Genomic DNA, 13083 nt, shown 5'->3' with positions numbered 1-13083 from the left:
GTACACTCTTCACGAGTTGGTTATAAACCGTTCAATATAAAAAAATTTTGAATTGTCATATCTAACTTGTTTAATAAACAAGTCGTGTTTGGATTGACATGTTTGTTAGACTTAATCGTTATGTTTACAGGTTTGTTAACATACGAGTGACGAGTCAATGTTTAGGTCAGTCAAACAGAAGTTGGGTTAGACTTCTGGAATAAGTAAAAGGATGTTTTGTGTAAACAACTTGTGTGTCAAGTTGCTATATTAGGATAAGTTAAAATAATGAAGGTTGGAATATTTAGAAAGATAAGGTTGTAACTTGCAACTAGTTGTGCAAATTGTTTTAGATTATGCAGTTTTTTGGTTATGTTTTAGTATAAATAGGTGGCTAAAGTGTCTTGTAAAAGTGTGGTGGTTTAATCCCTTTAATACAAAAAACAGTTTTGTGACTTTGATTGCCAACAATGTTTAATCCTTTTGATTGAACGAATAGTATTTGAGTTGACATATTTAATTTATTTATCTATCTCGTTTTTACTAAAAAACTCACCAACCCGTTTATAATTAGATATATATATATATATATATATATATATATATATATATATATATATATTCTTTATGATGCCAACCCATCAACCAGTCTGCAGCTTGATCACAACTCCTTTATAACCCGCCAACCCTTTTTACGCCCCCTTTGCCTCATTTAGATAAATGAGTTACAAGTTTTACGAAAATCCATATCATAGTTAGCATCTTTAACACGGATAAGTATATGATTAACATTCAAAATCATCGATTTAACCCGTTAATCTAAACCAACCAACCCATACGATTTCACGAACAACGATGGATAATAATAATAATAATAATACTCTTATTAATAAATAGATTAAAAATACATCAACACTAATCAAATAAGAAATACAACAAATTACAATTATCACATATAACCAAAACCATACCATACTTCATACTTGTAACCTCGTCACTCTGATTTAACTCGCTACCTTCAATGACCGTTGGCCACCTTAATCTCCTCCTTTTTTGCATAATATCTCCTGTACTTCAAGTCAACATGAGTGAGATAATATGTGCCCGGAGCGAGTTGACTCGTGTCCTTACTCGTCACATAATCCTTACCACCGTATCTATGCTCCATCACATGCATTAGCTCCACAAACTTTTCAGGCTCAAACTACACAAATATAGTTAATGAGAAAAGTTAACGTAAAAACTTAAAAAACGTGATAACTGTGCTAATCAAATAGTGTAATTATATATACAGTTAATGTAATTACACCACGTTGTACTTACATTACACTATAATTACAATATGCTGTATATATAATTACACTACTTGATTCACACAGTTAGCACGTTACTTTAATAATGTATCAAATATGATAGTTACACTACGCTGTATAATATATAAGTAGTGTAATTACACTACGCTGTACTTACATTACACTATAACTACAGTATGTTGTATATATAATTGCACTACTTGATTCACACAGTTAACATGCTACTTTAATAATGCATCAAATATGACCGTTACAAAACAAATACCTTGGTTCTTGTCTTCAACTTATGGTCAATACTCATGACCTTTGCAATGTTTGGCAAACTAAAAGGCGATTTTCCTTCGGTAAGATGTAGTGAAAACATTGTGGCGGTTAATCCACTTCCATATGAGAACATCATTACACGTTTCCCGTCCTAATATTATCGGTTGAGAGTCGGTAAATGGAGATTTTTCAAAAGGGTAAATATGACAAAAGTGGTAACATACCAGAGTGGTAGACTTGTTGTGAACGAGGGAAGCGAATGCAGCATACAGAGATGCAGTGTACATGTTTCCAAGTTGTTTGGGAACTAAAGTTCCCGGTTGAACCTTTTTGTCATACTCGGGTTTTGCTACTTGTTGGGATGCCTGTAAAATTATCGGTTCGTTAAACTTACATAAATTACATAAATGGTCCCTGTAGTATGCTCATATTTCACTTTTGGTCCCTAAAGTACGTTACAAGTTCAAACGTAACACATATGGTCCCTGACATGGATTGACATGGATGGACAGTTAACTTTTTCGGTTAAGTAGTGTGAAATGACCAAAATGCCCCTTACTATTAATTTACTCGTTAACGAAATTTATAAAATGGTGTTAGAAAATAAAGGTACCTTTTCAAGATCACGGCTTTGGTAGCTTTCGTCACCTTTTAAAGATGTAAACGGTCCTAGTTTCTCTTTGGCAGATTCATCGACCGAGCTGCAAATAACAACAAACCCTTTGTTTGATAAATGAATAACAATGTAAATGGAAATTATTAAAGAAAATAATAATCTAGCAAATATGGTCGTCACCTGGCATTTCTAGCAACATCGTCGAACACCAAGCGTGCAAAGCTCTTTTGTACGAGCTGCATGATTTCAAATAAACGTTGTAAATATATATATATATATATATTTTATTTTTATTTTTGCAAATTTATTAAGAATATTGTTGAATAGTTAACCTTGTTATATGGACTATGAAATACAAAATAGTCAGCATCTGCCATTGAGAATTGCTTGCCTTGCAATTTCTCGTACCTATAATAAGCAAAGTTTTGGTCATACATCTAGTAATATATATAGGATTAGGATTATGTGAGAACCATTTTGAAATTGAGAACTTTGAGAACTAGTTTGGACAACAAAAAAAAAAACTCTTTTTATAAAAATACACAAAATTATAAAAAAAACGAAAATAAAAAAAAAACCAAAATTTTTTATTTTTCATCCCAGTTTCATAAAAAAAATAAAAAAATATCGGTTTAGCAAAATTATACATATTTGTATAATAATATTTTTTAATTTTATACATGCTATTCTTTATACACATATGTACAATTAAGATAAATGATAATGTACATATGTGTACATTATGTAAATCGAGATTAAAATACAAATATACATGTGTGTATAATTAGGGTTTTTTTTTATGAAACCGGGATGAAAAATAAATTTTTTTGGTTTTTTACCTTTTTAAAATTTTCATTTTATAATTTTTTAAAGGAGTATTTTTGTGGCTTAAAATGGTTCTCAATTTCCAACGAGTTCTCGATCCTCACCCTATATATATAAATATAGGTATTGGATCATTTCAGAAGTTTTTTTACAGCGAGAAGTGAAGGTGTAACTCCATTAATCCTTAATTTCACTCCCTTTCTTATTTGTAGGTGCATATGTATGTGTGTAGGTACGTATGTTTGTATATGTGTATGTATGTTTGTATGTGTGTAGGTACATAGATTTGAATGTGGCTCGGTACATTTATATGTTTGTAGGTAGGTTTAAATGTGTAACTAAGACATAAATACAACCAACCTACATATATGTATGTAACATCATATGAAATGGAGAGAAATTAGGGATTAATGGAGTTATACATTCACTTCTCGCACTTCTCGCAAGATCCATCCCCTATATATATATATATATATATATATATATATATATATTGTGTATGTATGCATATTAGTATATATGTTTGTATACAAAGAGAAACCTTACTTTTTACAGTATCCCATGTAGCAAGAATCAAGTGCCATGAGATAACATGTTTGAGACAACTTTCCATCAACAACCTACACGACACAACGTCCAGCCGTTAAATCCACGATTCGGTTAACCGTTTTATCTAAAAATTAGATAATATTAAAATAATACTGGATATTCACTTGCAAGATCAGGCTTGTAAAAGTCATAAGCATGAGACATATGACTAGCCCTAAACTTGCTTTCAAATGCAATAGGTGCGTCCGGTCCTATAAGCATAGCAACCGCACCTGCCCCACCCGTCGGTCGAGCCGGTCCCTCAGCGTAAACCTGGTCAACGTTAGTTTCAGTTAGCAGTTAACCATTTACAAAAAAAAAACATTTTTACAAATTTTTAACTTACTGCAGGTTGTTGCCCGCTTACCTTCCTCTTTATTGTAATTGGATCATTTTATTTGAAATGAAATACTCGATCAAAGTTTATTAAAAAAAAATATTTTTACAAATTTTTAACTTACTGCAGCTTGTTGCCCGCTTACCTTCCTCTTTATTGTAATTGGATCATTTTATTTGAAACGAAATACTCGATCAAAGTTTATTAAAAAAAAAACCATTTTTACAAATTTTTAACTTACTGCAGCTTGTTGCCCGCTTACCTTCCTCTTTATTGTAATTGGATCATTTTATTTGAAATGAAATACTCGATCAAAGTTTATTAAAAAATAAAAACCAACAACTTACTGCACTGTCAGTGGAAACAATGAGCCCGTATCGACCGTCCCATGAACTACTTTCCACCCAATTCACACAGTTAAACAATGCTGCAGTTCCACCATAACACGCGTTGGTTGAGTCAACGCCTTCAATGTCAGTGTTCCCGCAGTCCTCAAAGATTTTCATTAAAAAGGTTTTGATGGATTTACTCTTGTCGATCACGGTTTCACTACCGACTTCCAACCGTCCGATTTGTTATGGATCAATCTTGTACTTCTCTAGTAGTGAAGTGACAGCTGTCAGTCTGCAAAATCAAAATGTTAATGCATCAGTAAATTAGTACATCAGTAGTAGTGGCATACAGTCATGCTACTAAATATTAATACTAACATAACCGAACCGAAGAATATGCATTTTTTTTATGTATGCAAAAAAACACGGATATGAAAAAAACGAGTACGAATAACAAACCCCATAGAGATGACATCTTCAACCTCTGAACAAAATGCCATGCAATCTTGTCCGAGACCGATGGTGTACTTTCCTTTACTTTCTCCATCAAAGTTTTCTAAAACATCCTGTAAATTAATCACCGAATAACAATTAAAACCTCGTTAATACTCAAGTCGCAAAAAAAAAATAAAAAATTAAAACAATGTTATGATGCAAAAAATGAGCACAAGTATGAACTTATATTATTATTGGATCCAAACATCAAACTTGTTAGAGGTCAAATACAATAAAGTCAAACTTGAGTCGCTCGTGAGCTAACTTGAGATCAGATCGATAAAAAGCTAGAAAGGAGCCGAGCCTTATTGAGCCCGGGCCTCGAATAAAGTTGTTTAGTTATTGAGCTTGAGCTCGATCCTTGTTTTGGAAGATCGTTTAGGCTCGTTGAGCCTTAATGAGCCTAGTATATTTTTAAAATTATAATGAGCCCGGGCTTCTATGTGTTAATTTCACATTGCTGGAGCTGAGCTTAGGCTCGTTTAAGGTTTTTCTAAAATGATAAAAATAATTAAAAGTCTATACAAATTAGTAAATAATAAACGAGCCGAGCTCAAGCTTGAAAAAATGACTCACGAGCCGAGCTCCTAGTCAAGCTCGGCTCGGCTCATTTGCACCTCTACAATTAACCACCAAACTTCACAAACAATAAATTTTCCAATAACTAGACAAATCCAAAATTGTTCCGTTTTTCGTTGTTATGCAAACATCATTTATGCTTATACAATAACGAATTCGATCTATTCCCATAACACAAAGTGTTGTCACAGCATGTCAGATACGACACGATAAAATACAATTACATGTTATACTAAATAATAAATTCTCGAATAACACAACAATCGTGTCATTTTTTCTAAACACAAACCAATGCAGAAACACGTTACATGACATGACCTGTGTAGAATTCACAATAAATATCAAATATCAAAAGTTCATAAAAGTATAAAATCTAATCATAATTTTATTTTATTTTTAACTAAAAAAGATTAAAAAAAACAGATTTAATAATGTCTTAAAAATATCGACTATCTAGAAACAGAACATGTTAAACTTCGTGTCGTGTCACATCGTACCTGTTGAATACAAGTAGGAGGGAAGTAGATTTCAATGGCGAGCCATCTCCACTTTGGTTTTGGGTGAGAGGTCCAGGGTTCGATCCCTGGCAATGACGGTTTATTGTAAATAGCAGGAGGCAAGTTTAAAAAAAAAAAAAAAAAAAAAATGATTTCAATGGCGAGGATTCCAACATTTTGAGGGGCCATCTGTTTATTATATTATTATTAATCTTCAAACAACAATAAACTGAAAACACAACAGATCAAACAATTGAACAAGGAACAAGCAACTACTTGTTAATGATGTTTGATTTGATTTAAGAATAATTTTATTATCAGATATGAGATGGGAGGCGTTACATGTTGGTGATACATATATATATAGCAGTCATGAGAACTGGCTGACAATGGATCTGTTTGTTTATTACTTTGCTCTCATTGTTTTCTTTATTTACATCTTTGCCATTGTGAATTATTATTATTATTTACTAAAAGTGTTTATGCCTTTATGGATTGGGGGCCATTTCTAGATATTAGTTTGAAGCTAAAAGAGTAACATAATAAATTAATAATTAATAATTTTAAAGCGGTTTAAAACTTAAAATCGGTTTGATTTGATAAAAAAAAGTCAAAACCGATTTATTATCGTGTTTGGTTCGGATTTTGACTGGTTTTCGTCCAGTTTTTGTTCATTTTGGTTCGGTTAACCGGTTTAGTGGAGAAAATTGTAAATCGGTTCCAAACAGGCAACATAATCGGTTTCAAATTGATTCGGTTTTGGTTTGATTTTTTGGTTGGTTCGGTTAACGGTTTATTTGTTCACCTCTACTTTAAACTATATTTGTCACAGTTGGGGTGTTAATGATCTCTATAGAAACCGATGGAACGGTTATAAATGGAAGCAAGTAAGCTGGTTTGAGATTCATAAGGTTGGGTTTACGGTTTGGTTTAATGGTTTAACGTACGGGTGCAAACGAGAGGGACTGCTCGCAAGATACTTGTGACCAGATCAATTAAAACCTCGAAATGATCCTTATCGAGCCCGAGCCTATGGTAATCAAATAAAGTTTGTTTAGTTATCGAGCCTGGTTCGAGCCTTGTATGGGGAAATCGGTTAGGCTCGTCAAGCCTTCATGAGCTTAGTGTATTTGTAAGTTTAAAGTCTTTTGGACTTTTGTGTATTATTTATAAAGTGCATAACCGAGGTCAAGCCAAACTTAGAGTTGTTTACGGTTTTTCTCAAAATGCATATAAATTATTTAATAAATAAAAAACGAGCTTGAAAACATGTCTAAATATATCGGGCTCCAGCTTTAGAAAAATAAATTCGAGCTCGGCTTATATGCACCCTTAGATTTTTAATGGCTTGATCTGGTTTATTATTAGGAGTCGGTCATGTAAACCGAACTAATTGTTTAACCTTTACTATTCATGTGCTTTTGGAATATAGACCTATGTATAGTGGCGGGCCTATAAATTCTTTTCAACATGATCGAAAATATCTATTTTTATTTATTTATTTATTTTTCACTATAAATTTGAAAACGAAATTTAATTCATTTCATCCTTTTATCAAGTTATTAATCTAGTGACAATAACTTGTAGAAATATCTAGCTCCATTTTTAAACTATTATTAAATAATAATATCAGTTTATTAGTCAAGCTAGCAATTATCAAATAATTAATCAAGCTATCAAACTCCATAAGACTAGTATAATTAAAGAAACTTTACAATTATAATCTTATAATAGTCTTTATTCCACCCAACAATGGATGAGTAAATTAAGAGGTATAAATCTTGTTAGTCATACTGAAACCATATTGAATATGATACTGAATTTGATAAAGAAGTTGACATAGATGCGATACTAAAATTGTTATATTATATTGTATATTATGTATTATTGGTTCAGTATATGTTTTGGCACATGCTATATTTGTTACGCTGACTGATCATATTTGTTACGCTGACTGGTCATTAGCTCATACGTACACTTCTTTCGAATACGTGGGCTTACATGGATTTAAGAAGAAATAAAAGAGTGTTCAAGATTTTAGCATGGAGTCATCTTAATTTGTAAAAGTTATGATTCATCCTTGATATACATGTATTTATACATCTCGGATCCCTTGTAAAGTTGTGTTTATTTATTGTTTCGAGTTCGTTTTAGTTCGTGTTTGAAGAAACACTAACCGGACCCCAGGCAGATTACTGGTAACCTGGGGGTTAGATAGATGTTTCCTACGAGGGGTTAGACCCTTGGAAGATGGTTCTTCTGATAACCTGCAAAACAGACACCGTGAGCTCGTCACTGAGAAGGGGGGAGGGGTTCCTCCTTGTGACCACCCTCCGGCGTGAGAATCAGACTAGATTGCTCTTTAAATATAAAAGTATATTAAGAGATTGCTAGAGCAGATATCAGGTATAATATGATGATAATGTAGTAAGATATGATAAGATCAGATGGTCATACCATTTGTGGTATTTATAGCCGAAGGTAGGTTTCCAAAGAGGTATGGCCGGCTGCAACAGTGTTCCTGTTCCACCAACAGTAGCCTACGCACGTGCCCTGCTGGTAGTTGGTGGGTAGGTAGCGGCTGACAGCGATCAGGCCTGCTGTATACTATTCATGTTCCACCAACTGACGGCTACGCACGTGGTATGGCAGTAGTTGGTGAGTAGGCAGCGGCTAATAGTGACATACAGTGCAGGAGCATGCTGCTCGCCATACTGTTGTCAATAAGCTGTCGTATCTTTAGTCAGATCTTCTTCCCATACCTCGTCAGGTACAGTACAGAAGATCTTCCTGTATCGTACGGACTGGCTTATTTGGGCTGGAGTATTCCCCCTCCCGCCCTTGTGCGGGATTGTTCCCGGCTTCGCTCATTCCTTCAGGTGACACTGAGTGATTTGAGAGCTAAGTGCCTTGTGCGTGTAGCCTTGCTGCGCGGGTGGCCTTCCCTGATGGCTTGTATCCGAGGCTGCGGGAACAGGCGGAGTCCTTCACCATCGGGAGGCATTTCCTGCGGGACCAGCTTGCGTACTGCGCGTAAGGACGTCACATCTCTGAGCATGGTTGGTCCTGCGGATCCAGTTGGTTTCTGCGCAGACGTCCCTCTTTTAGGTGAGTCTTGCGGGTCCAACTGGGCTTTGCTGGGACCTACCTCTTCAAGTCCCCCCAGTCCAATGTTCTTCTCATGAGTGTTTAATAAAGTGAGGTGAACTTTTGGACTTAAGCAGAGGGTTTTGAAAAGGGTTTTTCTAAGGTTTTCCATGGGGATTCTTCCCGCGGAAGTCCTTGTCACTTGCAGAAATGCCCGAGTTTCCTGCTTGGTCTTTGGGTATGATGCGGGTAGGCTGTAATCTCCTCGCACGTCAGGAGCGTTGAGTCCCACTTGTGTGGATTCTCCTTGAGGTTTTGGTGGTTTTGAACATAGTGATCAATTATGTTAAGACCACCAATTCCATCCTGAAGCTTCGAACAACGTAGTTCTCGACGTTCCCGCTATGCGGGGATGTTATTTCCGTTTCCGCAAGCATTGCCCAGAAGATCCTTCTTGGTTTCAATTCCCAGCGGAGTGCTAGGTATGTGAAGGGTTTTGCCTTAACACTGTACCAGCGCTCGTCTTACGGTTACTTTACTTCCAAGGTATTCCTGGCGTCAATTCCCTGCGGGTGCTAGGTATGTGAAGGGTTTTGCCTTTACACTGTACCCGCACCCGTCTTATAGTTACTTGGTTGCCGAGGAATATTTGGCTTCAATTCCCTGCGGGTGCTAGGTATGTGAAGGGTTTTGCCTTAACACTGTACCCGCATCCGTCTTACGGTTCCTTGTTCGCCAAGGTTTACTTGGCTTCAATTCCCTGCGGGTGCTAGGTATGTGAAGGGTTTTGCCTTTACACTGTACCCGCATCTGTCTTACGGTTACTTGTTTGCCAAGGTTTACTTGGCTTCAATTCCCTGCGGGTGCTAGGTATGTGAAGGGTTTTGCCTTTACACTGTACCCGCATCCGTCTTACGGTTACTTGTTTGCCAAGGTAAGGGGTATTTTCCCGCTTACTTTTTAATATTTTTAAATTTTGAATTTTGAAATTTGAAAGGTTGGTGGAAAGATAGGAACAGTCCAAACCTCTGAAACGTCGTGCGACAGTTTCTTCTGACTGTGTCAGGACGTGCAGGAAGTTATGGTGACGTGACGTTATATGGTCATTCCAGACGCTTTTTCAGGCGCGTGGGCGCGATTTTTCGGGCGCGTGGCCGCGAAATTACTGGCACATGTCCTGGCAACAGCTGTTGCCAGCCTGCTTTTTGCCACGTGTCATAGTTTCATTGCACCTTCGGTTTCTCTCTCCTCCGCATTAAATTCACCGCATTAATTGCGATTAGTATATAAAGGGGGAGAGGCCTCTTTGTAATCCACACTTTCACCTTTCTTCTTCTTCTTCTTAGTGATTTCCGGCAAATACTCCCCTTTTCAGGCAAGCATTTTCCGAAATCACTTTCTTCTTTCTGCAAAATGTCTTCTCATGATGCTGAAGCTGTAGCCGACGATAGGAGTACTGCTGGCGAGTGCCAGTGTGCTCTACCTGTCGATCAGTACCAGTACATCGTCAGGAAGTTCATGCTTGAGTCTCTTGAGCCTGAGTTTCCTGAATCCCACCAGACTGTGTACGATGCCCCCAGTGGCAAGATCGGGGTATATGCTGCATTCTTTGTCTATGGGAACCTTAGGTTTCCTTTGACAAAGTTTATGTACCGTGTCCTGGAGAGGCACGGTGTGCACCTGACCGAGGTGCATCCGATGGCGATTGCCAAGGTCCGGCACTTCGAGTGGGTGTGCCGGATTCTTGGTATTGAGCCCTACGTGGACCGCCTGATGACCTTCTATACTTGGAGGTGCGTCCAGGGGTGGTACACCCTGACAACCCGTATTAAGGGTTTGAAGATCTGCGTGACCGAGCGCAGTCTCCGATCGTGGAAGCGGGAGTTCTTCTACATTTCTGCCCGCGCCATTCCCATTGCCATGAAGTTTAAGAAGGGGCAAGCGCTTCCGAGCCTTCACGCTTCCAGCTACCAGGAGGCGGAGTGGTTCGCGAAGATATCCCGGGTCCAATCTCCGGTTTACCGGTTTGCGGAGTCCGGGATGGTGATGCTGGGGATGAGCCGGGTATGGAAGAATGCGTCCCGGTTTCCCATCCTTCTCGAATACGGTTTGAACTCTATTCCTTATGGTATGTCTTGTCTTTCTTGCTTATATTAGTTTGTCTTCTAACTGTTTCTTTTCTTTCAGAGGGGAATGACTTGGAGTCGCTCCTGTTCCCGCGGGAAGCTGACGGTCCCGTGCGGGTGTGGACGACAATGAGTTGCCCATCCTGGAGCAAACGGCGGATCGATTTGTGGAGGTCTATCCGCCGGGCCAAGAGATCCTGAGCCACCGGCGGCCAGGTAAGGCGATATTCTATCCTCAACCCCTCAATGCTGTACCCGCTGCTGGATTTCCTTACATCCTGTCTTCTTCTGAGGAATCCGCAGATGGTCCTCCCCTTGTGCGGAAGAAGAAGGCTGCCGGAGGGAAAGGAAAGGAGAAGGTGGCCTCCACGGCTGATCCGGTGCTTCTATCTGACACCGAGTCAGATAGTGAAGAGGTGGCGGGGAACCCCGGTGGTGAGAAGACCACTGCTCCGGAGGCTACGACTGTTACCTCCGGAGAACCAATGACGACGACGGTGACCGGCGTCAAGAGACCGGCCCCATCGGGCTTGTCTCCGCCCCTTCGTACGTTCAGGCTCAAGAAAACCCGTAAGTACAAACATTCTTTTTGTAGATTTATCATACTTCATAAATTTATTAACACTTATCTTCTTGTGCAGGCGTGGATGTTGACGCATTCCAGGGTGAAGTGCCGAGTAGTATCTCTCCGCCGATGACGGTAGGCTTGGTCAGCCTACCTGAGGCGTCGACCCAGGCGCCTGCGCCTGGTCCCGCTGGTTCAGTTGCTCACTCTGAGCCGACTGTTCCAGCCGAGTTTATGCCACCGCCGGCCGTGAGTGCGATTTTTACGTCGTCCTTCACCGAGCCGGCGGTTACGATTGCTGCGGATTCTGCGGCAGCGACTGCGGCGGCTGCCACCATGCCCCCGCCACCGGCACCGACGGCCGGCTCATCAGGTACGCATGGGAGTACTCGCCAATCCTTGCCACCTTCCCATCTGCCTGACCTTTTGGATGGGTTTCCTTTGGGTTCAGGTGATGGGTTCGGTGGCTATCGGCCTGTTATAGACCCTACAGGTGCGTAGGGTTCCTTTGGCCCTTTTTCACTTTTATTTTTATCATCTTTTCCTAACTGCTTTTTTGTTTTTTGCAGTGTCGGATTCCAATGAAGTGTATGTTCCGCGATGGAACATACGCCGAGGAACAACCCTTCGCACCCCTGTGGAGTGCGTGGAATGGGCTCGCCACGCTGCTCCTCATGGTGCGTTGGGGGAAGCCATGGCTAGCTACCAGGAGGGTAGGCTAACCAATGAGCTTCGGGTTCTCCAAGCCCGGATGCAGCCGCGCGTCGAGCTGCTTTGTCGTGAAAACGACAAGTTGAAAGCAGCTCGCGCAAAGGACGTATCTCAGGCGCGGGCTCTTCGGGAGGAGAACCAACGGTTGGCCGCAGCTGCTGCGGAGAAGGAGAAGGCCTTCAAGGCCCTCGAGGTTGAAGTTCAAGCGCGACTCGAGGCCCGCTCCAAGGCTGCCCAAGCTGTTAACGAACAGCTTCGGCTGGCTAAGGAGACTGCGAGGAACGCAACTGAGAGGGCCACCAAGGCTGAGGCCGTTGCTGAGCCTTTACGCGTGGAGAACGAGGAGCTCAAGGCCAAATTAGAGGCTCTCCAACGTGCTCATGATGCCTTGGCCATGGAAGATGCCAAGAAGCTCCAAGAGATCCTGGACCAGAGGGGCGTGCTTGACCACACCGAGCGGAAGCTTAAGGGCGTTGAAGAGGCTGCTGCAAAGGAAGTGCAACTTGCCAACCTCAATAAAAGCGAAGCCGAACGCGCCTGTACCCAAGCCCTGGTTGCCAAGGAATGGCTTCTTCGAGAAGCGTTGCCTCAGGTAAGCTTTCATGTCTTTACGCTTTCCTTTGTACATAGAATGATTTGTATATTCTTTTGTAGGTTGTGCATCGTGTCTTCTCAGAGACATCCTACGACGATGCGATGAGCGCAGCCCTCAACGCTTCTCACGAGGATGGGGAACGGGCTGGCTTCCTGCTTGGTCTAGGGTTCGTTG

The 13083-nt window shown here is 39.9% G+C and overlaps 1 protein-coding gene across 1 annotated transcript; it reads right to left on the bottom strand.

Moving 5' to 3' along the window:
• Positions 1-825: 825 nt before the first annotated feature.
• LOC143634288 (hydroxymethylglutaryl-CoA synthase-like) lies at positions 826-5867 on the bottom strand. The gene is made up of 11 exons (XM_077102413.1): positions 5826-5867; positions 4714-4820; positions 4270-4546; positions 3700-3858; positions 3544-3617; positions 2505-2580; positions 2353-2408; positions 2170-2257; positions 1781-1921; positions 1558-1707; positions 826-1183 (listed from the first exon to the last, which is right to left on the bottom strand). The coding sequence occupies exons 3-11, from the start codon at positions 4426-4428 to the stop codon at positions 998-1000; spliced, it is 1089 nt and encodes a 362-aa protein (XP_076958528.1). The 5' UTR covers positions 4429-4546; positions 4714-4820; positions 5826-5867; the 3' UTR covers positions 826-997.
• Positions 5868-13083: the final 7216 nt, after the last annotated feature.

The sequence above is a fragment of the Bidens hawaiensis genome, unplaced genomic scaffold (genome assembly GCF_021521415.1).
Source record: "Bidens hawaiensis isolate Kalapana, Puna unplaced genomic scaffold, B.hawaiensis_p1.1 tig00007041_1, whole genome shotgun sequence".
Classification (NCBI taxonomy): Eukaryota; Viridiplantae; Streptophyta; class Magnoliopsida; order Asterales; family Asteraceae; genus Bidens; species Bidens hawaiensis.
Note: the sequence above shows the minus strand (reverse complement) of the source record. Positions and strands in the feature narration are given on the sequence as shown.